At 37.5% G+C, this 25,105-nt stretch overlaps 1 protein-coding gene across 1 annotated transcript in view; it reads right to left on the bottom strand.

Annotated features, from left to right (window-relative positions):
- The window catches only part of LOC150077530 (transcription intermediary factor 1-alpha-like), a 337,193-nt gene extending 312,633 nt beyond the window's left edge, over positions 1-24,560 (bottom strand). The window contains exon 1 of the mRNA XM_090385676.1: positions 24,094-24,560. Coding sequence (XP_090241802.1) covers positions 24,094-24,364 — 271 coding nt within the window. The 5' untranslated portion in view covers positions 24,365-24,560. The remainder of the gene's footprint in view (positions 1-24,093) is intronic.
- Positions 24,561-25,105: the final 545 nt, after the last annotated feature.

Below are 25,105 nucleotides of genomic sequence, written 5' to 3'. Positions count from 1 at the left end.
GGCTCAGCTGGACAGGTATTTCAAACGAACGGAGGGGTGAAATGGGAGTAGTGGTTTTTTTTTTTTTTTTTTTTGGCTGATGCTGAATAAGCTTGCTTTCTTGCATCATATGCCTCTACTAATGCTAATGCTAAAGAGATATATCATCTTGCCTAGAAATCAGAGTGTCACCAAAGATAAACATAGGAGCTGAAGAATCCTTTTTGCGAGATGTAAGGCAAGACTCTCTTTTTTTTTTTTTTTGGCTGATGCTGCATAAGTTCATACACATGCTTTCTTGTATCACATGCCACTACTACTACTACTCAGTTTTAAAAGGATTGAAATCAACTAAGTTGTCTTTGCCCCACTGGAGATCGGCATTTAAGGAATTAGTAGCGGATATTCAAGGAGTTGAAGCTGATTGAGCAGGGCAAGGTTTCTCAAATTGGAAAGTGGAATGCAATGTGCTATCATCAGCAAAACTATGGATAGGATTTCCGGTCAATAAAAGAAGGTCATTAATATACAAGAGGAAAAGAGTGGGGGGAAAGAACTGAACCCTGGGGTACACCAGCATTAGTGGAGAAGTTAGAAGACAGAGTTAGAAGAAGGTAGAGAGAGATTTTAAGCTAGAGAAGGTCAAAAAGAGGAGATTCCAAATTACCAAGTCTCTGACAGGGAATATCGGAATGGACATATGCACAAGTACCCCTTTGAGACGAAAAGAATCATAAAGCGAATAATTTGGGCAACTGAGATGAGCAGAGGTTGAATCAACCAATAACTGAGACTGTGTCAGAAAAAGTACATGGGTTTGGCAGACTGCAAGTGGAAATGGACATCGTTGAGATTAGAACTGAGACCACGTATATTTGTGAAATGGACTAGGAAGTGTTTGGGAGGTTTAGATCTTTTCGCAGATAAGCTAACTCTATTAGTTTGACAATTCATAGTGTATTCAAGTAAGAAAAGTGAGGGGGACATGCTGTACAAAGGGTACTAGGAAAGTTTTGCAATACAGCTTTGTTTATTTAATTTTTTCAAAGTAATTTCCTCTACATTCAATACACCTCTCCATCCTCCGAAACCAATCTTTAAACCAGTTCTGCCAAGTTTCACTAGGGAGTAAAGCACACTCGTTGTCCCAAGCCCGTAGAAGGTCCTCATCACTGGAAAACCGCCTCCCTCTTAGCTTCATTTTCACATGCGGGAACAGTGCAAAGTCGCAGGGAGCAAGGTCTGGGCTGTAGGGAGGGTGCTCGAGAAGTTTCAGTCCTGTCGTGGTCAAATATTCGGTGCAGGCTTTGGTGCGGTGAGCTGCAGCATTATCGTGATGGAGGTACCAGGTGTCCATTCTTGACTTTGGCCGCAGGTTCTTCATAGATCCAATGACTTTAGGCAGGCATTGTTCAGTATACCACTTAGCTGTGACTGTCTTCTGCGTGTCCAAAACGACACGTTCCACAATTCCACTCGATTTGAAAAATACAGCTATCATTTTCTTCTTTACAGATCGGGATTTTCTGACAATTACGGGTGTGTCGTCATCATCAAAGACCCAAACTTTGTTTTGAGCCTTGGTCGGCAGATCGTAATAGTACAGCCAAGTCTCGTCACCTGTCACGATGTTGTTCACATACCGAGATTGTCCCTTATCAAACTTTTTTAACATCTCCCGGCACCAAGTCACACGTCGTGTCATCTGCTCTTCAGTCAGTTGATGCGGCACCCAGAGAGAACAAAGTTTCTTCACGTGCAAATGATCTTGCAGAATCGAACGAATTGCTGGTGCATTTAGGCCCAAAGTATCCTCTATCTGTTGGTAGGTCACTCGCCTGTTTTCGTCAAGCATTTTCCTCACAGCAGTAACGTTTTCCTCCGTAACTGACGTTCGTGGCCTTCCCGGCCTCTCAGAATCCTCCAGAGTGAAATTTCCCCTTTGGAATTGTCTATACCACCTGAATATCGTTGTACGATGTGGACAATCATCATCTAGTGCAAGAGTCATTTCTTCTAAGCACTGGTCTATGGTTAAACCACGCACGAAATTATACCGCAAAACTGTCCTTATCTCATTTCGTGACCACGATGCCATCGCAAGCACTTTACACTCTCACTACTAATGAATAACTGAGCCCATCGACTTGGCGCAGCGGCTACTATGCACGTATGAACATGTCTCAACATGCAGCAACAAGCAGCTTCCTGTGATTCATTGTTGCGTCATATTGCAAAACTTTCCTAGTACCCTTTGTAAAGTAATGAAATTTTGGATATGGCATACACATGGTAAGAATTTGATAGTATGAACCAGAGCTGTAATGCTCAATACGGTCTACACTGTTATCAATATTTGTAGAATAATAAGAGAAATGTCCCTCAATATAATACATAGAACACTTATTTTTTTCTTTAATGTAAGATTTTCGATTTTTTCGTTTTAATTGCTGGAGAGTATCATATGGAAGTATTCTTCGCATTATATTGAGGTAAACTTTGCTTATTATTTTACAAACATGGTAAGAATATACCCAGATCCTTGACATAACGTGGCCTCAACTATGCCACCCCCCCTGCATACACACTACTTGGACTCCCTCCATTCACTATCTGACAGAGTAGAGGTAGCAAGATTATACACTAGCTGATCTGGAAGCCTCCTAGAGTTACCAATAGGTTTGGTCTGGTGTACTAACTAGCGGCCAGCCTGCGAACACCGTTTTAGAGGTGTTCACAGGCTGGCCGCTAGTTAGAACAACCTTTGAAATGTTGTTGTTGTTATTATTTGGTTTTTAGGAGCATTAGCAACTAAGGCCATATTGCTCTGGGAATATGCAGTGGTCATTCCCTGACCTTTCCGCATCCTCCGTATTTGGTGGTGACGGGCTCGAACCCCGGTCTAATCAAGAAGCGTGTGCTACGCACTGCTGCTCCTTCCCACCTGGCTACGGAGGCGCCTCCTTTGAAATGTAAGGAAGCTTGGATCTTGCCATGATGTCCATCATAAACTCAAAAGACATCAGTCATACTGCATGATGGAAGAGATGGGGAAGGGTTGACTGGAACTTAGCTCTGGAGACTAAACATGGGTTCCACCACTTCAAGCAACCAATAAGCAAAGTGGTGATATTGCACAGGTTGATGAGAGTCATCTATCACCTAGTATTGCTAGTAACACAGAGGGACGGCATTCCTCCATGTGGTGTGGGTGCCACACCTCGACCCCTGCTTACCTTGGTTCACACCTGGGTGGTCACCCACTGTGTGCTTGCGTATGGGGGTTATACCCAGGATTACTACAGTCCCACCATCGTGAAGGTGGAAGCAGAGGATTTGGCTGTCACAGACCGACCAGACTTCGCCAAAATTGAGTCCAGTTGACTTGAATGTCACCTGAATAACAGTTTTAGACTGCCAGGTAGCAAGTACAGCTTGTATGGCATATCTGAGAGAATGTCTGCGACAACCTCAAGGATCAAAGTCTCTCCACTGTGTCTCACAGACATTTTGTTTCTGCTGCATGCCTTTTCTATAAATATTTCCATGGCACTGTTCTTCAAAATTGGCTTCTATAATTCCCCCCCCCCCCCATCTTAAAAACTAGTCTGAACACATGATGTAACCATTTACTGCCCAACTTCAAACTCATGGAACAACTTTTATTCAATCTTCTTCATTTTGTTTTATTCCTTCAACTTCCATTTTCCATTTCCTTCACATGTATTTCCCAAAAAATTACATTCTACAGAAATTCAAATGTAATGTCGACAAGTATCTTCTTTCATATTCTCACCCTTCACAGTACTAAGTTCTATTGGTTCTAATACTTGTGTTTGGAGCTTTTGTAAAAAAAAAAAAAAAAAAAAAAACACCTTTTTTGATTTAAATAATACAAAAAAAAGTGAAACTTTTTGTTATAAATAACTGGTTTAAAAACATAAGTTAAGTATGAAAAGTTATGACTGCTTTATCTTTACCAAAATTTTCTGGCCTTGAAAGCAACCATTTTAGAGAGAATTCATAGGTGCCTATTTTGTAGAGAGAAAAAAAAACAGACAATTTAAAATGCATTCCTTTTTACAAAAAAAAGTTAAAATTACTATTAAAATTTCTGCTGCCCCTTTCATTGTTTTGTTTAAATTTCATCTGCAGTGCCATTTCTAAAAAATAAGTAGTTTTGCCATTCTCTCTTCACTCATATCATCTTTGATCCAATAATTATTTTCTAAATTTCTCACATTCCATACAAGCTGAGTTGATCTATAAGGTGTCAGCTGATATGATACTTATTGTCATACAGTACTTATGTTTGATTCATAGTAAAATGTTTATACTAACATTTTTTTTCATAATATGATTTTGTCTGACCCTAAAAGAGTTCAACAGGGTCTATCTTAGGCCATGGCAAACTAGGCATGTACCTAGGACCCATAAATGGCAATGAACACAGTGAAAATTGGTGATATCCAGTAGTGCAATGACGAGCATGAGTGCTTGTGTTCCATATAAAATTTGTAAATAAAATATACTTTCAAATTGTAATGTAGCTTCTATTCAAAATGTGCATGCCGCTGATATTTTCAGATCTGTATATATTTCCTTAGAAATATATGCAGATTTATTTGCTTTACATTTTTATATTGATTGTGTAATCCTAATTTTCCGAGGGACCCCTATGCCCTATTTTTTTTTACTATTGAAGTAAGGCATTTCATAATAAACATTTTTACAGGGGCCCAAAAAAAACTTTCAACTAGGGCCCACATATCCTCAAGTTAGGCCCTGGATTGAGGTCACAATGGTATGGCAGTAAGCTGAAAACTAAATGGCCATGCTCTTCTCAAGTTCACCTATAACAATTGTTCATTATCAGTTTATTTTCTCACACACAACTTAACCAGTCTGATTTCAATGCATCTGGTGGAAAAGAAATATATTGTTTTGATACAACCATAATGTAACAGAAATTTCAGTTGTAGAAAATTTGTAACAGTTTTAATAGGGTTTATGAAGAATACCAAATGAATATTCAGTGGAGTACACTATGTACTGAGAAAAACAAGGTCTTTTTACAAATTTATTGTTTTGATACAACCATAATGTAACAGAAATTTCAGTTGTAGAAAATTTGTAACAGTTTTAATAGGGTTTATGAAGAATACCAAATGAATATTCAGTGGAGTACACTATGTACTGAGAAAAACAAGGTCTTTTTACAAATTTACCAGAGTACATTCATTACAACAAGATGCAGAAGAGCAAGCTAACTACTATGCAACAATATTACCTCCAATTTTCAGGTATCGTCAGAAATGTATAATGTACCTACTGCATGTTATATCTCACCATGTCCATCTGTGTGTCCTCATACAACTGAACTCCCAGTTGATGAAATTTCATAAAATTTTAAATGAGGGCATCTTAGAAAGATTTCCCATGCCATCCCAAATTTTAATTAAAATCAGACCACTAGAAATTCAACAGTTTTTTTTTTTTTATTTTCATAAAATCTAGAGTTATCTGTATATATAAATGAAAGTATGTTTCATATCTTTTGATATTACTCAATATGAAAAATATTGGACTGACACCAAGTTTTCAGCATATGTTCTATTAGTCACTGGAAGGGTTTACAATAAATTCAAATTCCAATTCCACAGACCCCACAAAGATATAAGGTGTCCCACAAGTTCACTTCCATAGGAAAAGTAATTTATATGGCAAAATACCAATAACTGAAAGATGGAAAAGTTGTTACAAATCATGAGTATACTATCTGAAGTGCTGGAATTTTTTTTTTTTTTTTTTAATCCAGGATAAGTCACTATAGCACTACTCTTTTCATGTATCAATAGCAAAAAGGCACTGGCAGTGTTGCCTCTTTGACATAATGGTAAAAGATGAATGTGTTTTAAGAGAAAGATAAAGCAGTACTAAAGGAAAGACTAATATTGAACAAAAAATTGTTTTACTGAACTTGTACAGAGGCTGTTGTAGTTATAGAATTTCTGACACATCAGTGACTCAGACCATCAAAAAAAAAAAAAAGGTAAACTACAGCCATTATTAACCCACTGCAGGATGGAAGCCTCCTCAACAATTCATATTGAGGGAAATGGACCATAATCTGCCACGCTGGTCCAGTGCGGGTTGGCAGATCGACCATATTTAGCAGTCAGGGGCTTGAACCCTGGTCTACTCAAGGAGCGTGTGCTACTGCACTCCCACTCCTGACCACTCGGCTATGGAGGCCACACCTACACTTAGACCATACTGCACCACATATATTATGTCTGTAACTCATGCATTTCTGTGGCCAATTTGCTTGCTTTCTGGATGTTGTTGTTATTTTGTTTTTAGGAGCACTAGCAAGTAAGGCCATATTGCTCTGGGGATATGTGGTGGTCATTCCCTGACCTTTCTGCATCCTCCATATTTGGTGGTCACGGGCTCGAACCCCGGTCTAACTAAGAAGCGCGTGCTACGGCTTTCTGGATGAAAAATCAGTTTCCAAGAGACAAAAAAAAAAAAAAAGCCACGCTACCCTCACCTGACTAACTCAGCCACATTGTGAAAAAGGCCCATAATAATTCCTCACGTCATTCACAAGATTCAAACTTAGGTCTTTTCCACCTTGTGTGGGAAGGATGGTTATTACATCAACTGTATTACTGGCAAGAGGAACATGTACAGAATTAATGTATCCACATAGATAACAGAAGAAACATGTTGCAAACCAACAACAAAACCATATAAGCATATAGAACACCAGTACAGCAAAGTGTTCAAACTGGTTTCAGTCTTGTTGCTCACACACATACAAATATGATACTGTATGATGCACTAGCATATAAGCTAGAATGCATATATTAGAGCATTACTGAAGTAATTACTGCACATTTATCATGGATATTGTCCTGGAGTGTGGAAATGCTTCATGGCCAGGTTTTGTACATCGTGGACTTCAAGTTATCATGCAAGAAAAAACCCATATGTACTGAGGTCTGAATAATGTGGTGGACATTCCATAGGTCCCCTCTGACCAAGCCACCACCCAAGAAAAAAAGCTAACTGGTAATGCACAGTAATGCTAAAGAGTGGCACTGCCAGAAGTAAAATCAATGGCATAATGTGATGGTAATGGTCTCCTATAAAGCTGTTATATAGGAAGAAATAAAATACATAGATACATGTATAATAATACATCTATCTATGTTTAACTTAATACAGCAGATCACCACCTTGTCATTCCCAATTTTCCAAAGTCGCCGGACATGGGCATCTTCAGCTTTCAAATTTCTCTTTTTCATGGCTGACAGCGCACCTTCCTTCCATGTTTTTCTAGGGCATCCTCGCCTTCTCTTCCCTTGTGGTATCCACTCGCATATAATTTTAAGCTATTTCTCTTCATTCATGCGCAGATGTCCAAACCATCTCAACCTCCTATTTTCTATTTGTTCTATAATATCTTCCTCTGCATGCATACGTCTTCTCATTTCCTTGTTTGTTATCCTCTCTAGCCTAGAAACCCAAGCACTCTGACGTATGTAGTCCATCTCTAGGGCCCAAAGCTTCTTTTCATCACCCTCTTTCAGTGTCCACACCTCACAGCCATAGCAAAGTACTGATGATTCCACTAACAACTGTCCGATATGTTTTTTAGTTCTACAGGAGATATTGTTGTTCCACCATATAGAGTTGAGGGCACTAAGAACCTTCCTACTTGGATGAATTTGTGTGTAAACTTCCTCTTTCCCCAATCCTTCCTTAATCTGCATCCAAGATATTTGAAAAAGTCAACAGGTTTTAGATGCTATGCTTAGGTATTCCGTCATTGTAAAATTGATATTGAGGCCCCATTGGTCATATGTAAGATGCAATTTTCTTAACATGTATTCTAAATCATAAGCTTCTTGTGCAATGATAGCCTGATTATCGGAAAAATTTATACTCCAAAGATATGTCGTTAATTGGTACTTCCATTCCATAACAGCCTCTTTTCCATTCTTGTAAAGCACATTCCAAGAAAACATTAAAGGTGATAAGATACATCCTTGTCTCAGCCCCTTTGTTGGATAGACTGGGTTAAATAAAGTATTCCCAACTTTAATATATGCCACATTGTTATCATACAATTCTCTAATCAGTTCCACAAGCTCAGGATCAACTGACATATTTTGAAGGGCTTTCCATAATTCCTTGCTTGAAACAGAGTCATAAGCCTTTTCTAAATAGATGAAGGCAAAGAAGGTATCTTTATGCTTTGCTTTTCTCCACTAGCTGTTGTAGGACAAACAAATTGTCCACACAAGAGCAACCTTACTTAAATCCACTTTGTTTTTCACTTAACTTATCTTTTACCTCCTCTCGTAATTTTAAATGAAGCACTTTAGAGTATAACCTGGATACAGTTCAATTAACACTTAAGCATCTATAGTTCCCCGGATCCAGCTTATATTCATTTTTGTATATGGATGAAATATAACTTACTTTCCAGAAATTTGTAGTTTCCCTTAGTTACTTAGCTGTATACATCTGTTAATAAGCTGTGATATCAGATCAAAAAGACTTGGTGGTCCATATCTCCAGGGAACACAGCGATGTTCCCTGGAGATTTTTTGTTCTTCATTAATTTTGCATGGTCAAGAACTTGATGTTTTGTAATTTCTATCTCCCTTTTATCTACTGGTGGAGGAGTAATTATGCTCTGATATTGAAATAGTCCTTCATTTAGGAAGTTATTATAATGATTTTCCCATGTTGGATTATCTATAAAGTTCTTATTCGATTGAGATTCATTTGTTTTCAGTGCTCTCAAACTTCGCCAGGCTTCAGATGACCGTGTTACTCCTAATGAGCTGTCAATTTTTTGGCATCTTTTCTCCCATGCTGCATTCTTGGATTCAGCAATTTTCCTTTTAACTGCTCTATTTTCCTGACTTTTATTCATTAACCATTTGTTATAGGCTCTTTTCTTTCACTAAACCCACTACCTCCTCATTCCACCAAAACTGTTGTTTATAATTGTGATCTATTAAGCATAGTGCTTCATTAGCAGCACTGTGTATGGCGGTTTTAAAGCTGTTATATAAGATATTCACCTCTTCTATTTCTCCAATGTGAGACAAGTGGTTCTGGAGTCTTCTCTGGTAAAGATCTTTAATACTGTCGTGAATGTATGAAACATACGCATATAAAATACACTCTAAATACATAAAAGACTGATGTATATTGGAGCAGTGTGGCATTAAGGGCAAGCTGCTGCTATGGATAAATGGATGGTTGAGTGGGAGAAGACAGAGTGGTAATCAATAGACACTGCTCTTCATGGGATAATGTTATTAGTGGAGTTCCCCAGGGTTTGATGTTGGGCCCATTGTTGTTTTCTATATTTATAAATGATACTGATGAAGGCATATTAGGCTTAATGTCCAAGTTTGCAGATGATACAACTGCAGAACTGGAATTTGGGGAGTACAATGTCTACAGAAAGGATAGACAGGATAGGAAGGGAGGAGGGGTTATGCTATTAGTTAAAAAACACATAAAATCCAAGGAAGTGAAGCCAGTCGACATCGCTGGACAGTGCAGTGTCGAGTCAGTTTGGTGTGACATAAGCATTGGGAGATCAAAATTGAGAGTAGGAGTGTGCTATAGGCCTAATGACTCTGATGAGTATAATAAGAAACTGTTCGGAGAAATAGAGTGGGCCAGTAAATCAGAGAGTCTTATAATGGGGGATTTTAATTTCCCAGATATTGACTGGAATTTGGGAGCTGGTCACTCACACAGTAGCAAGGCTTTTGTGGATTTATTGGATGATTGTTTTCTACATCAGCATGTTCGGGAGGCAACTAGAGGGAGTAATACTCTTGATTTGATTATCAGTAGTGATTCTTCATGCATTAAGAATCTGCAGATAAATGAACCACTTGGTGGCAGTGATCACAGTGTGCTGAAGTGGGAGTTACTCAAAGAGGTAACTACCATTAGGGGTAAAGGGAAGGGGTATTGCTTTCGTAAAGGCGACTACAATGGACTGAGACAGTATTTAAATTCTATACAGTGGGATCAACTGATGATATTGCCAACAGCAAATTCAAAATGGGAAGCATTCAAAGAACTTATCGTGGAAGCTACTAGGTTTTACATACCAACTAAGAAATATTGTTCAAGGTTTAGGCCTAAATGGTTGTCAGATGAACTAATGAGGCATATGGCAGAGAAGAAAAATGCATGGGATACATACAAATTAACACGTGACACGGACGCCTATGATAGATACATAGTTGATCTGTAACCAAGTTACAAAGGAGGTTAGGCAGGCGAAGGCAGATTACGAGAGATCCTTGGCAAGGGATGCAAAGAAAAACAGCAAAGAGTTCTTTACTTATGTAAACTCTAGAAGGAAGGGGATGAATCAGATTGGTCCACTTGAGATCGATGGGTCAACTGTTGATGACCCTGCTCGGGTAGCTAACAAACTAAATGAATATTTTGCATCGACATTCACACATGAGGAGTTATTCAGCGAGGGGAATGCCAGAGGTGTATTCAATTCTAGCAGTAAGCTAGAGAATCTTGTAATAACTGAGAACAAAGTGGAGGAGAAATTGTTGAAGATAAACACAAGAAAGGCACTTGGGGTGGATGGGATCTATCCAGTTATATTAAAGGAGGCAGCAAAGGAGGTAAGCAAACCCTTAGCCATAATTATGAGAGCTTCCTTGGACTCAGGGGAGGTACCCATTGACTGGAGATGTGCAAATGTGACCCCAATTCACAAAGGGGGATCAAAGGCTGACACAAGTAATTATAGACCTGTGAGTTTAACTTCTGTTCCCGGAAAATTAATGGAGGCACTGGTGAAAGAAGCACTGCAGGATCATCTAGACAAGACTTCAGTTATAGCTAGGACACAGCATGGTTTTGTTAAGGGGAAGTCTTGCCTGACCAATTTGATTGGATACTATGATGCAGTCACAAAAGAACTGGATGCAGGGAATAACTTTGATATTATATACTTGGATCTTAGAAAGGCTTTTGATACTGTTGCACATGGAAGACTGCTGCACAAATTGGAGCAGTGTGGCATTGGAGGCAAGTTGCTGCTATGGATAAAGGGGTGGTTGAGGGGGAGAAGACAGAGAGTGGTAATCAATGGACACTGCTCATCGTGGACTAATGTTATTAGTGGAGTCCCTCAGGGTTCAGTATTGGGGCCTTTATTCTTTTCTGTATTTATAAATGATATTGATGATGGTATATCAGGCTTAATGTCCAAGTTTGCAGACGATACGAAGGTTGGCAGGGTTGTCAAGGACACTACTGACACTATGCTGCTGCAACAGGATTTGGAAAGGTTGAACAGATGGGCTTCGAGGTGGCAAATGAAGTTTAACATTGACAAATGTAAAGTACTACATATGGGAAACAGCAACCCCAGAGCAGCGTATCAACTCTGTGGTACTACACTGACAGTGGTAGAGAATGAAAGGGACCTGGGGGTGGTGGTGCAGGCAGATATGAAGTTCTCTGAGCAGTGCAGACGAGCTGCAAGAGTAGCTCATGGTGTATTGTCAATGATATATAGGAATTTTTCTAGCAGGGATAAGGAGGTGATTATTCCCTTGTATAAGGCAATGGTCAGGCCACACCTAGAGTACTGTATACAGGCCTGGAGGCCTCATTTCAGGAAGGATGTAGAGCTGCTGGAACGAGTACAGAGAAGGGCAACTAGATTGGTGAATGGGACAAAGGGGTTCTCTTACGAAGAAAGGCTTAAGTTTTGCAAATTACAGTGTCTGGAAACTAGGCACCAGCGGGGTGATCTGATAGAGGTGTACAAAGCCTTGAATGGTTTGAGCATGCTCAATGCTGATGGGATTCTTCCTCTAGCTCAGAAAAATCACCTGAGAGGGCATAAATTCAAATTGAGGAAAGACAGATGTAGGATAGATGTGCGGAAATTTGCCTTTAGCCAGCGGGTGGTTGGTGGGTGGAACAGACTTCCATCCCTTGTCGTGGAAGTTGATAGCCTAAATAAGTTTAAGGCTCAGCTGGACAGGTATTTCGAACGAACAGAGGGGTGAAGTGGAAGTGGTTATTTTTATTTATTTATGTTACTTTTTTTTTTTTTTTTTTTGGCTGATGCTGCATAAGCTTGCTTTCTTGCATCAAATGCCTCTACTAATGCTAATGCTACAAATGTTGGCAGGATGGTTAATGATAGTATGCTACTGCAACACGATCTAGAAAAGTTAGGCAGATGGGCTGAGAAATGGTAAGTTTAACCCCAGAGTAATGTGGTACTACACTCAGGGCAAGTGGAAAATTAAAAAAGACCTGGTGGTAGTTGTGCAGCCAGATACGAAGTTCTCTGAGTAGTGCAGACAGGCTGCCAGGACAGCATATAGGTTTTTGTCAATGATATACAGGAATTTTTCTAGCAGGAATATGGAGTTGATTATTCCATTGTACAAGGCAATGGATAGGTTACAACTTGAGTACTGCATACAAGTCTGGAGGGCTCACTTTAGGAAGGATGTACATTGTTGTTGTTATTTTTGGTTTTTTAGGAGCATTAGCAACTAAGGCCATATTGCTCCAGGGATATGCAGTGGTCATTCCTTGACCTTTCCGCATCCTCCATATTTGGTGGTCACGGAAGGATGTAAAACTGGAGTGGGTATAGAGATTGGTGAAGGGAACAAAGGGTGTTCTTATACAAAAAATGGCTTCTATTATTGAAAATTGCAGTGTTTGAAAATGCTGATTGAATTCTTCCTCAGACTATGTACGGGGGGGGGGGACATAACGTCAAACTGAGGAAGGACAGTTGCAAAATAGATGTGCAGAAGTTTGTCTTTAGTCAGCAGGTGGTTGACTGATGGAACAAACTTCCATCTGTTGTCGTGAAAGTTGATAGCTTCAACAAATTCAAGGAAGAACTAGACAAACTGCAGGTAGGGATGAATGGATGAGAAGTGTTTTTTTTTTTTGGCCGATCTTGTACAAGCTTGCTTTCTTGCATCATTTTCCACTACTAATGCTTAAGACAGGCTCCACAATAATATTGCAAAGGATGTCACCCATCACATACACTGATTTAGGAATCAGTTTGATAATGAACATCATAAGTTACATGAAGATTCTCTTCTGACCAGTAAAGTTGGTTGGCTGACAGTGCCATTGAGATGAAAGCATGTTTCACTACTGAAATAATTTGTTTCAGAGTAATCTGTTCTCATGTTTGTCAAACCTACTTACAAATTTCCAAACATCTATGAATACCATCACTGTGTAACTACTTCATGATCTGCATTCTGTACAGGTTGAACCTTTGCCACTGGAATAGCTCGTGGGCAGAACTTTTAATGATACAATTTTCCCATATGGGGAATTTGAAATAAGCAGTCACTTTTGCAGTAATATCAATGCTACTGCCAACATCAGTGGCATGCCAAGGGCACTCTTCCTAGTCTCCCTGAAATGAGCAAAAAGATCCCCAGTCAGATAGTTGTAGACTGCTCTGAATAGTATCGGTGATACTCATCTGCTATCAAAAACTGACTCATATGTGATCCATGTAGGAGAATCATTTTGGATTTTTCACATGGTGTGTTGCAAACCAATTACACACCATTGATGGCCAGCCCCACAAAACACATGTTAGTCTTAACTCATACCTGCAGCATATGCAGCCTGTACACATGAACCAATTATTGCACTTATCTCTGGGTGCTAGATACTACTGCATTTTGCTGCATATAGTGGTTTTGATATACTGGGGGCACTGCCTTGAAAATATTAGTGGTGCCATACAGCCAATTCTCCACAGACACTGTGTAATGAATGTAAAAAAATGCACAAACCAGTGTGGTGTTCCATACCATGTATTATTTCATTGGTTTACAACCGTCAGTGCTGCTTTGTACAAAACTAAAAATAAAAAAAAAAAAATTGTTGCATTCACCACTTGTCTTCACAGGAGTACCTTTTCTTTAATCGGAAAATACATAAAAGTCCAGATCTGATTTTACAAAGAGAAGAGCAGCAAGCCAGAAATGCAATATAAGGTTGTTTTTTTTTTGTTTTAATCTCTCTCTCTCTCTCTCTCTCTCCCCCCCCCCTCCCTCCCTTTAATATTGATGTGCAGGATTGCACCTTAGTGTAATTTTTTTTTTATTGTGCTTGAACGTCACAGTAAAGCACACTATGTACAATACATATAGTCATTTGTAAATTAAGGCTAAGGCTCTGTAATTAATTTATACAGCACTGGAAAGTTGCTGAAGGTAATAGGTTGTCTTTTGCTATTGGTGAGAAAAACTGGATTAATAATTAGCAATGGGAACACAAAAGAATTTCTCAGTCTTTGTTCTTACACAAAGAATTAGGTTTACATAGTGCATTTTAATTTCTATGTCAACACAGCAAATTTCTTCCATTTATAATTTATATGAAGTAATAAATAAATATTCAAAGCCTGTTCATTCATAAGAACATTATACTGCATATATTATGCAGATCTGTTCATTTCTAAAACATTCATAAGTCAGGGGTACATAATTCAAGAAGTGTAAATAGCAGTGGTTGTGAATGCTACCTTTCCACACCATGCCGAAAAGATCTTAGTTCTAATCCCACCAAGAAGGGAGAAACTCTTGGTACAACTGTAGCAAAGTGGTGAGTAAGCTAGTCAACTGTATGTTACAGTAACATTCTTGTATTCTCTGTGTAAACTCATCTGACCCTAAGTGGCTGTCCTGGAGTAGTAACAATTTAACTTTTAGGTACAACCACAGCTATGTAGGCAATGTTGAAGTACAGAGTTTCTTATTTTGCCCACTCAAATATAAACAATACTATGTAATACACTAACATTTTTCTATTCTCTATCACATCCACTTCTCAGAACCCTACAGGGCTGTCACAATGTATAAACAGATCCTGTAAGTTTTTCTCTTTTGTTTTTTTAGATTACACTGACATCAGCAATAATGAATCATTTAGCATAAAAGATTAAAAACTTAATCACATAAAGAAATTTAAAAGCTTTTAATTTTCACAGTTCAATTATCAATGGACTACCCACATCATAACATTAGTTTAACTAGTAACAGCAAACACAGCTTTAGTAAACTATAGTAAAGTTTTCCAATGGAACCAAACTACAAATTCGGGTGGTGTAAAGTCAAATTCTGTAGCCACTGTTATTGTATTGACCTAAGAATGCTATTTAGAATTCTTCAGTGTAATTCCATAAGAGTATAATTAATATTAGAAGTGTTTTTATTATAAATCCATGAACTATAAATTTCTAGTAGTACAAACATCATTTTAAGACATAACTGTACCACATAACTTAAGTTTAAACAGCATAGTATTTACTGCTGATAAACAGCCTGGAAATCATGCAGTGTTATTATATTCATATCTTGTGGTATAATTTGAATTAAATTTGAGCAAAAATCATGCCACAAACTAGAACAGCAAAGCAAAAGGCTCAAATTTGCTGTAATTCTTCAGTTTGGGGGAGAACTGCCAATAACATTTTCTTGTAACTCAGGACATGATACGACCAAAGGGGATGCCTTTGCATGTGTTTATCGAAGAGAGAGAGAGATTAAATTCAAATTCAGCATTCTGATGAACAAATATGATGACTTGAAAAACAGGGTTGATGCCCTGAAAGGTGTTTAAACAAGGAATCCACCAAGAACTGAGCTGCCCAGCTCAATGGTGGAGCCTACTCAACTTGGGCATTAGACAACACAAATACATCCTGTGGCAGAGAGCACTAGTCCCACAGGAGGTAGTACTTGTCAGTGATTCTATGTTGAGGTAATATGGGGGGAGGGGGGGGAAGTTACTTACTGTAGAGCAGTTATCTTTTAAGTTTGTTTGTTATTTGGTTTTTAGGAGCATTAGCAACTAAGGCCATATTGCTCCGGGATATGCAGTGGTCATTCCCTGACCTTTCCGCATCCTCCGTATTTGGTGGTGACTGGCTCGAACCCCGGTCTAATCAAGAAGCGTGTGCTACGCACTGCTGCTCTTTCCCACTTGGCTACAGAGGCGCCCTCATCTTTTAAGAGCATAAAAGGTAATATTACTATATGCATCAGCACTAATGATATTAAGAATAAGACATCTAAGGATTTCCATAAAAGGTATAAGACAACATTGAGAAAAGTCACAAGTAAAAATTAAATTGAAATTGTCTACAATTCTGCCCAGACACAATAGGAGAGAGGTACACAATGAAAGCCTAATCAATCAATTCAGCCCTGGTAAGAATATGCAATGCTTGTGGGGTAGAATTTTTCACAGAATGGTCTGTGTTTGTTAACAGGAGAAGTATATCCCATCCTTGTAAAAGGATAGGATACACTTTAGCATTAGTAGAGGCATATGATGCAAGAATGCAAGCTTATACAAAACACTTAAATAGAAGTGATGCAAAAATATTTACTGATGCCATCAAGACAGTATTAGGTGGATTGGAAAACTGTTAGCCAGGTGGGGACAGGAGATATACAAACTAATAGTTTAACAGTAACCACAGGTAGAGGTGAAAGCAATTCTCACAGTGCTTCTATTGGAACATGCAGTAGCCTCAAAGACAAGGTGTCGAGGATTTCAAGGTTTGCTGGGATCCTTATGGGACAAGCAAATATGTAGGCTGTGTTAGGATTACTAAGAGCAAACAGAGCACATATAGTTGGCTGTACACTAATGATGGGAGTGTAGTAAACAAATTTTTCAATTTGAAGTACTGGTTAAGTCATGAAATGCAGACACTAGGGATATCAGAAACATGGTGCCACTAAGTCATAAGGGATGAAGAATTTGAATATGTGTACACAAAGGACAAAAAATTAAAATGTCTTACCTCCCGCAGGTGATTTCCTTCATCACATGGTACTTTACATTTTAACCTCCATTCGCCGAATCCGCTACCGAGGCCGTAGCCTCGGTAGCGTACACAAAGGACAGACAGAATAGGAAGGGTGGAGGAGGAGTTATGCTCCTGGTTAAGAAATGCACAAATTATAAGGCAGCACCTAGTTGACGTAGGGGGCCAACACAATGTTGAAACATATGGCATAATATAAGCACTAATAAAACTAAAATGAGAGCAGGAGTCTGCTATAGGCCAAATGACTATCATGGGTATAATGAACTACACAGAGAAATAGAATAGGCAAGTAAATCAGAATATCTTATAATAGGAGAATTTAATTTTCCAGATACTGACTGGAACTTGTGGGTTGGCAATACTCTTGTTCTGATTATTGGTAGTGACTCTTCACACATTAAGAATATCCAGCCAAAGTAACCACTAAGTGGCAGTAATCATAACATATTGATGTGGAATCTACTTAAACACGTTCACTGCCAGAATGCAAACTTGCACCAAAAAATAAATAAATAAAAGGGTTGTTATAATGAATCCACAGCCTCGGACATCAGGACTGAAATAGATAAGAGATAGACAATATGTTGAAGCTGATAACATTGAATCAACTCTTTATAATATGTCATCTGATACTAAAATATAATACTATTCAAGTGATGCAGATTCTGCATCTCATTCAAATGCATCTGTTGATGTTAGAACACTACAAACAACAGATGCTGGCATTACTTGGAGTGATGATTCTTCGCAGATGAAATCCATTTACTAAAAAGTAGTATCTACTTGTTCCAGCACAGCAAGGTATAAATAAATGACTCTTGCAAATATAAGTTGTAGCAGATGTGTTAAAGATATAATTACTATAAAGGGTAAGGGGAAGAGAAGGGATTTTGCTTTTGTCTTAGACAGTTTTTAAATTCCTTTCAAAAGGTAACTGTACAATCTGACATGAAATTCTCTCAGCAGTGCAGGGTTGCTGCTAGGATAGCTTATGGGGTTCTGCCACTGATATAGAGAAATTTCGTCAGCAGGAATAAGGACATGATTATACCATTGTAAAAAGCAATGGTTAGGCTGCATCTTGGGTATTAAATATAGGTCTGGAAGTTCATTTTAAAAAGACATGGATCTCTTGGACCCCATCAGAGAAGAGCAGTAAAAATAGCCAAGAATACAAAAGGTTACTCTAACCACAAAATACTTCAGTTCTGAAAATTAGTGCTTGGAAACCAGGCACCAATCAGGAGACCTGACTGAAACGTTTAAGGCTTTAAATGGATTGAGTAAACTAAATGCTGACAACATCATTACTCTTTCTTGGACAATGCATATAAAGAGATATAATTGAAAAAGGATTGCTGCAGGATATATGTATGAAAATTTCCTTTCAGCCAGAGTAATCAATTACTGGAACAAATTACCATCTAGTGTTGTGGAAAGAGCACAGTTTGAATAACTTTAAGGAAAAACTGGGCAAATTATTAGAGGAGGATAGATGAGCTATTTTTTTTTTTTTTTTTGGCTATTCTGTATAAACTTACTTCCTTGCCACTACTAATACCAATATTGTAATACAACTGCAAAAAATCAAATTTCAAGGCTAAGTTTAATATTGGAACTTCTACCGTATGTCACATTCAACAGAACTTATACAGTTGAAGGTTGTTTCAATGTTAATTTTGTCTTTTTACTTTAAAGGGTATATAATTTATGTTATTTTATTATATAAATTATATAATAGCAGTTTGTTATTTGGTTTTTAGGAGCATTAGCAACTAAGGCCATATTGCTCCAGGGATATGCGGTGGTCATTTCCTGACCTTTCCGCATCCTCCGTATTTGGTGGTCACGGGCTCGAACCCCGGTCTAATCAAGAAGCGTGTGCTATGCACTGTCGCTCCTGCCCACCTGGCTACAGAGGCACTTATATAATAGCTAGATAAAATATAAAACAAACAGCAGATACACCCAAAACTTTTTTTGGTTAAATGGAGATTTTATGAGCATTTTTGGATAAATATTGAAAAATAATGCAAAATATATAATAATTGGCTGTAGCAGTCCTGTGGATTTTAGATTATCAGCCTTCTGCAGTGTGTGTGTGTGTGTGTGTGTGTGTGTGTGTGTGTGTTGGATAAATTAATAAAATCTTCTTGTTTCAGCCTATTTTTTTGCATTTTTGGGGTTAAAAATGCATGTTTAATTTTTGTTTCTTTTATGAACAAAAAGCTGCAGGTATGACGTGAGATATATACATATCATTAGGGTGATACTGAATAAATATCAGTTTTGGCAAAAAAAAATTTGGTAATACGTACATTACTATTGTTGTTGTTATTTGGTTTTTACGAGCATTAGCAACTAAGGCTATAACTATTGTTGTTGTTATTTGGTTTTTACGAGCATTAGCAACTAAGGCTATAACTATTGTTGTTGTTATTTGGTTTTTACGAGCATTAGCAACTAAGGCTATATTGCTCCAGGGATATGCAGTGGTCATTCCCTGACCTTTCCGCATCTTCCATATTTGGTGGTCACGTGCTCGAACCCCAGTCTAATCAAGAAGTGTATGCTATGCACTGCTGCTCCTGCCCACCTGGCTATGGAGGCGCCATACATTACTAAAGCACAAAATAACCTTTTCTGTTAGCTGCTTGAAATTTGTTTTAGCCCTTAGGCCCACCATAGGGGATAGGTGTAGACAGTTATTGGAGATTAGTCACATTCCACAACTTAACTCAGAGGCAGTCATAAGTGACCTGATGGGTCGCTCTCCAAAAATAACTATTGCATATTAATTGTTGTTTCAAGCTTAATGGCTGAAAAACTTTCAGTACTTTTTTAAATATAGACAAATTATATTTGTGCAGTTTTGCAAGTGAAAAGTTATCTTTTATTTGGAATTACACGTGTAAAGGAACTGTCAGTTTCATCACTATCATTTCTTTAACTATTTATTTTTGGCTTCCACTTCATCGTACTACTTTTGTATATGAACCGAACCTTTCAGCATAATGTAAGCAATTACATTTTTTGGCCATTGGTTGATAAGTCTGCTATAGAAATTAGATACTCTGTTTTATGTTTATACCTTTTTTTATTTGACAATATATATATTATAGTTGAGAATTTCTGTAAGTGGTTCAAGGTCATTCGCTGGCTATTCTGCAGCACATTGACACTACAATTCTAACCCTTTCAAAAAAACTATTGTTATAAGGAACACTGCTTACATAAGCAGTCAGCACCACGATTTCTGTTATTTTATTTTGGTTTTTAGGAGCATTAGCAACTAAGGCCATATTGCTCCAGGATATGGGTTGGTCATTCCCTGACCTTTCCGCATCTTCCATATTTGGTGGTGACGGGTTCGAACCCCGGTCTAATCAAGAAGCGTGTGCTACGCACTGCTGCTCCTTCCCACCTGGCTATGGAGGCGCCCACGATTTCTGTGGGTGAAAAATATATGGGAGGGAGAGGGAGAGAGAGAGAGAGAGAGAGAGAAGGTGGCTAGCAAATGACTAACTGGCTGTAGAATTGTTTCCAATATAACACATATGCATGCATAAGTTGGAATTTTTTTGTCTGCTTAATGGTTTTCTGAAATGGATAAGGTAAGCAACTAATAGTTTCATGTTTATATTTTATGATTGCAAAAGTTTTTTTTTTTCTTTTTTGACAGAATTAAGTTTTATTTCATTCAAAATAACATGTTTAAAAAAATTGCTTTAAATTTCAAAATTTTCATTAAAAATAATATAAAATGTCACAAATTATTTTAAATTATCATATCATAAATATCACATATCCCTAATTGGAGGTATGTACTCTTATCCAGAAATTTGAGTGTTATCAGAAATAAGTATAGGAGCAGTACACTCTTTTTTTGAGAAATAAGACGGGACTGAATTTTAGAAGGATTGAAATTAACTAAATTTTCTTTGCTCAACTGGAGATCTCCATTTAAGGAATTGGTACCCAGCTATTTAAAAAACCAAAGCTGTTTGTGTAAGACAAAGTTTCTCAAACTGGAGGGTGGAATGCAGCACGCTGTCATCAGCTAAACTATGAATAGGATTTCCAGTCAGTGGAAGGTCATTAATATACAATAGGAAAAGGGTGGATGAAAGAACTGAACTATGGGGGAAACCAGCATTTAATTCACAAATTAGAAAACAGAGCCCTCTCTCATCACCTGCACTTATTAGTCCGAGAGACAGTTGGATAACCAACTGCAAAAAACAGATGGAATCCATAAGACACAGAAGCGTGTTTAGAATACCTTTATGCCAAACTCAATTAAAAGCCTTAAAAATGTCAACAGCACCTGCCTTAGTTTCACCAAACTTTTCTATCGAATTTGGCCAAAGATGAGTAATAAAGCCAATATATCACTGGTGGAACAACACTGACAAAATCAATGTTGGCAATCATTAATCAGATGGGAAGTTATAATAGGCTAAAAAGAATTTCAGGGCAAGAGCCTCAAGGTACGTGGTTATGATTAACATACAGATTAGTGCAAATGCATCACTTTTATTCCTAGCCATCTACCAAAGTAGTTAAATTAGCATCATTTTAATTATATCTCACATTGTGAATACCTTCACAACGAGTTGCCATGATATTGCACTACCTCAAATAAGTAATGCTTCACCAATGGAAAGACTAATATTACTTATTCTTTGGCAGATACCACCACCCAGATGACAAACACAGCAGTGCAGCACCTGACAGCTGCTGCACTGCTGTGTTTGTCACCATCACTGTCATGACCACTACCAGATTAATCCTTGGAACACATGGTTGTCCAAGGTTAATCACTTACACTGAAAGCAAAGTATGCTAAGTCAATGCCAGAAGCAGTTCTATTTCCAAAACAATCCTATAATATTACTGTTGCATGTGATTCAGCTCTTCAAAAGCAGTGAAGTGGAGGAAAAACACTAATATTACTCCTTGGAAGGATATTAAAATTACGACTGAAGGGATGTGGAAAAACAAACACAAACTGTTCATGTACATGCAAAAGCAAAAGTTGGACAGCAATTAAAGAAAATGGCAAACTTGGGAGAAGCTTACAGTAGAGTAAGCAAATATAAAAGAAAATGCATGTCAGCTCCAAGAAGAGATAATCACCTTTGTCATATCTACAATCAAGACAAGATTTGTTTGTTTTGAAAACCTTGCAAAACGGTGAAAAGAAATATCTGGTAGAACTGTATGGAAAAGGTTGAAGGAAATTGGTCTGAAATTACGTGATCCAATGAAAAAGCCAATGCTCTCTAAACAACAGCCGCAAGCATTATGTCAGTTGAACAGCACCATCATTGGTCTGAAGAAGAGTGACAGTTTCGATTAGTGATGAAACAAAAAATTAATTCAAATAGTAGCAATTGCTACAAAGTTTTTACAGTTGTAGTGAATCTCTACCCATCTTTGCATATAATGAAGACCGTGCAATTTCGCAAGTGTGTCAGCTCATCTAATGGTGTGGAAAGATGGAAGTTCTCTGACAGACTGTAAATGCAATAATATACCAAGAAATTCTTTCTTCTCAATACCCACAGCAAAAGCGCTATTCAAAATGGAGAACTGCTTTTTCAAGATTTCTCTGTTCCATGTCACAGAGAAATGAATGTTAATAACGTCTTGAAATCCAAAAATATTAAAACATTACCTAGGATAAGCAATTCAACAGATTTGAACCTCACAGAAAATACATAGTTGCAATTATAAAAAAAAAAGGTTAATGAAACACAGTTATATAAAATGCAAGTTTCCAAAGGCATTTTGTATGGCATCATGAAATGCTACAAGAAACATTTAAACAATTTTGAATGTTTCAAGCCCAGACAATTGAGCTGTATGACATTCTCCTGAATATCTGACAAAAAAAAAATATTATGAATTTAAGTGAGTAATAAAACCTGTCTTTCATAAGCTGCCATAAGCTATTATTTGTCAATTAGTAATAATACCCTAAATTTGTCTTTAATCACATCTATAAGTGAGATGCTCTCTTTGCAGGTGATATCCATCAATAAATAAACTATTCCAGCATTTTATAAACCACAAGAAACATTTTAATAAATGAATATCACATTACGAACCCTATACCTGCTGGTTATTCATACGCGCAACAAGAACCTGGTATAGGGTTTGCAAGTCATTTATTATTGTATTCATATAACTCATTTATTGAATATGTTCATTTACTAAAATATTTATCGTGTTGGAATAGTTTATTTCCTGATGTCTGGTTTTATTTTTTGCCAAAATCGATAATGTGCTGAGTCAGTATCACTCTAAGAATATGAATTTTTATTATCATCATTCTTTTCTTTCTTGGTGATTCCCTTCTACTTTGGCTCTCTCTCGCTCAGGGTAACTCGGGAATTTTTTTTTGGCTGGTGCAGCATAAGCCTCAGACTTCCTTGCACCATATAGCTAATAATAATAATAATAATAATAATAATATCGGCACGTTTTTTGTTCATTAAAAAAAACATTTTAAATATGTATTTCTGAACAAAAATACAAAGAATTGGTGAAAACAGGGGAGTTGCTATTAATTTGTCTGGCACATAAACTTCCCTAAAATATTATTTTTAAATATATTAGCAAATTGCTTAAATAAATCTTTAATAGTACATTGCTTATATATTTTTCATCGCTTTGCTCGAAAATAACACATATATACTTTGTCTGAGTTATAATTCTCCTGTTTCACGATAGCCCACGTGCGGCCGTGTGTGTGTACACACACCACACTAATTTCATTTTATCTGGCTTTTTTCTGCCCTAGTATCATTTAAATTATCATTATCATTTTTATTTTGCGTGTAGTATCAAGTAAATGCATGCTGTATGTTTTCGTGTGTGCACATCATTTACTTTTAAATACAAATTTAAAAGTAAATAATGTATACATGCGCACACACGAAAACATACATCAAGCGCATGGATGCTTGACGTATGTCAAGATCCGCTTGTATTTATAACACCGGTAAGTATACAAAAAAAGTTAATTTATATAAAAAAAACAAAGAATATATGCTGAAATAACTTTTGGGTTTATGAAAACACTTTAGATACCGATTTTCAATATAAATGGAAGAATAAAAAACAACGCTAAGCCTACTTTAAGCAGAAATCATAAATTGACAGAAACGTCGTCTGCTTACTAGATGAACTGTTCGGTGTTGATGCTGGGCTTGGGACGGACTCGGATGATAAGCATGACTTGCAGGAGCTGTGGAGACACGGTAAAAGTTTGGGCTCACTAACATCTTTTAAGTCTTGTTTACAAAATACACATTTTGATTCTAACCATTCTTCGGCGGAGCTGCCACTAACCTGTTCTGACGTTGTAGCAGCAGGCGTCGGTGTCCGCGGTTCGGGTTCTGGAGTTGGCGTGGTTTGTGCTGGCGGCGAACTCGTTTCGTTGCTGCTCATGGTCCCTAGTATACACACCGCGGTAAATCCAAATGAAAAGTCTTGTCTCTCTTAAATATTTATTTTGTGTAGGAATTCCGTGAGATCCTGCACTTGTTAAACACCTATGAAATTTCGTATATTTAAAAGTATATAATTTACATGAGAAATAACACACATCACACAAAGCGCAGAAGACACAGATCGTAAGCACTGGTCTACCATGATGCCGAAATGACACGCCATCTGGTCTGAAACATATAAAGTATTTTTCAGATTTCAGAGCGCCCTCTACCGCAAGGCATTAGTAAATTAATATTATTCAAAGCTAATACTACACTTTATAACCTACTACATTAATAAATATGAAATTAAAAATGAACGTTTCCATTAATTTCAAATAACAATTTCAACTCAAAAAGGAAAATAACCAAGGTTGGTGCTTCAATTATCAGAAACGATTTAAACTTATAAAATGGTAATAATTCTTACACCATTATCCCAGGGGCTCACATCTGGTGAGTTTGGGCTTGGCACACCCAGGATCCTGAGCTGGCTATCATCATCCTTCTCTTTCTTGGTGATTCCCTTCTCTCTCTCTCTCTCTCTCTCTCTCTCTCTCTCTCTCTCTCTCTCTCTCTCTCAGGGTAACTCGGGAATTTTTTTTTGGCTGGTGCAGCATAAGCCTCAGGCTTCCTTGAACCATATAGCTAATAATAATAATAATAATAATAATAAATTCCAAATGTTAGACTGTGGTTT

The sequence above is a fragment of the Mastigoproctus giganteus genome, chromosome 12 (assembly GCF_048544385.1).
Source record: "Mastigoproctus giganteus isolate SK-2022 chromosome 12, ASM4854438v1, whole genome shotgun sequence".
In the NCBI taxonomy this organism is placed as follows: domain Eukaryota; kingdom Metazoa; phylum Arthropoda; class Arachnida; order Uropygi; family Thelyphonidae; genus Mastigoproctus; species Mastigoproctus giganteus.
This window is presented reverse-complemented; position numbering and strand designations above follow the sequence as displayed.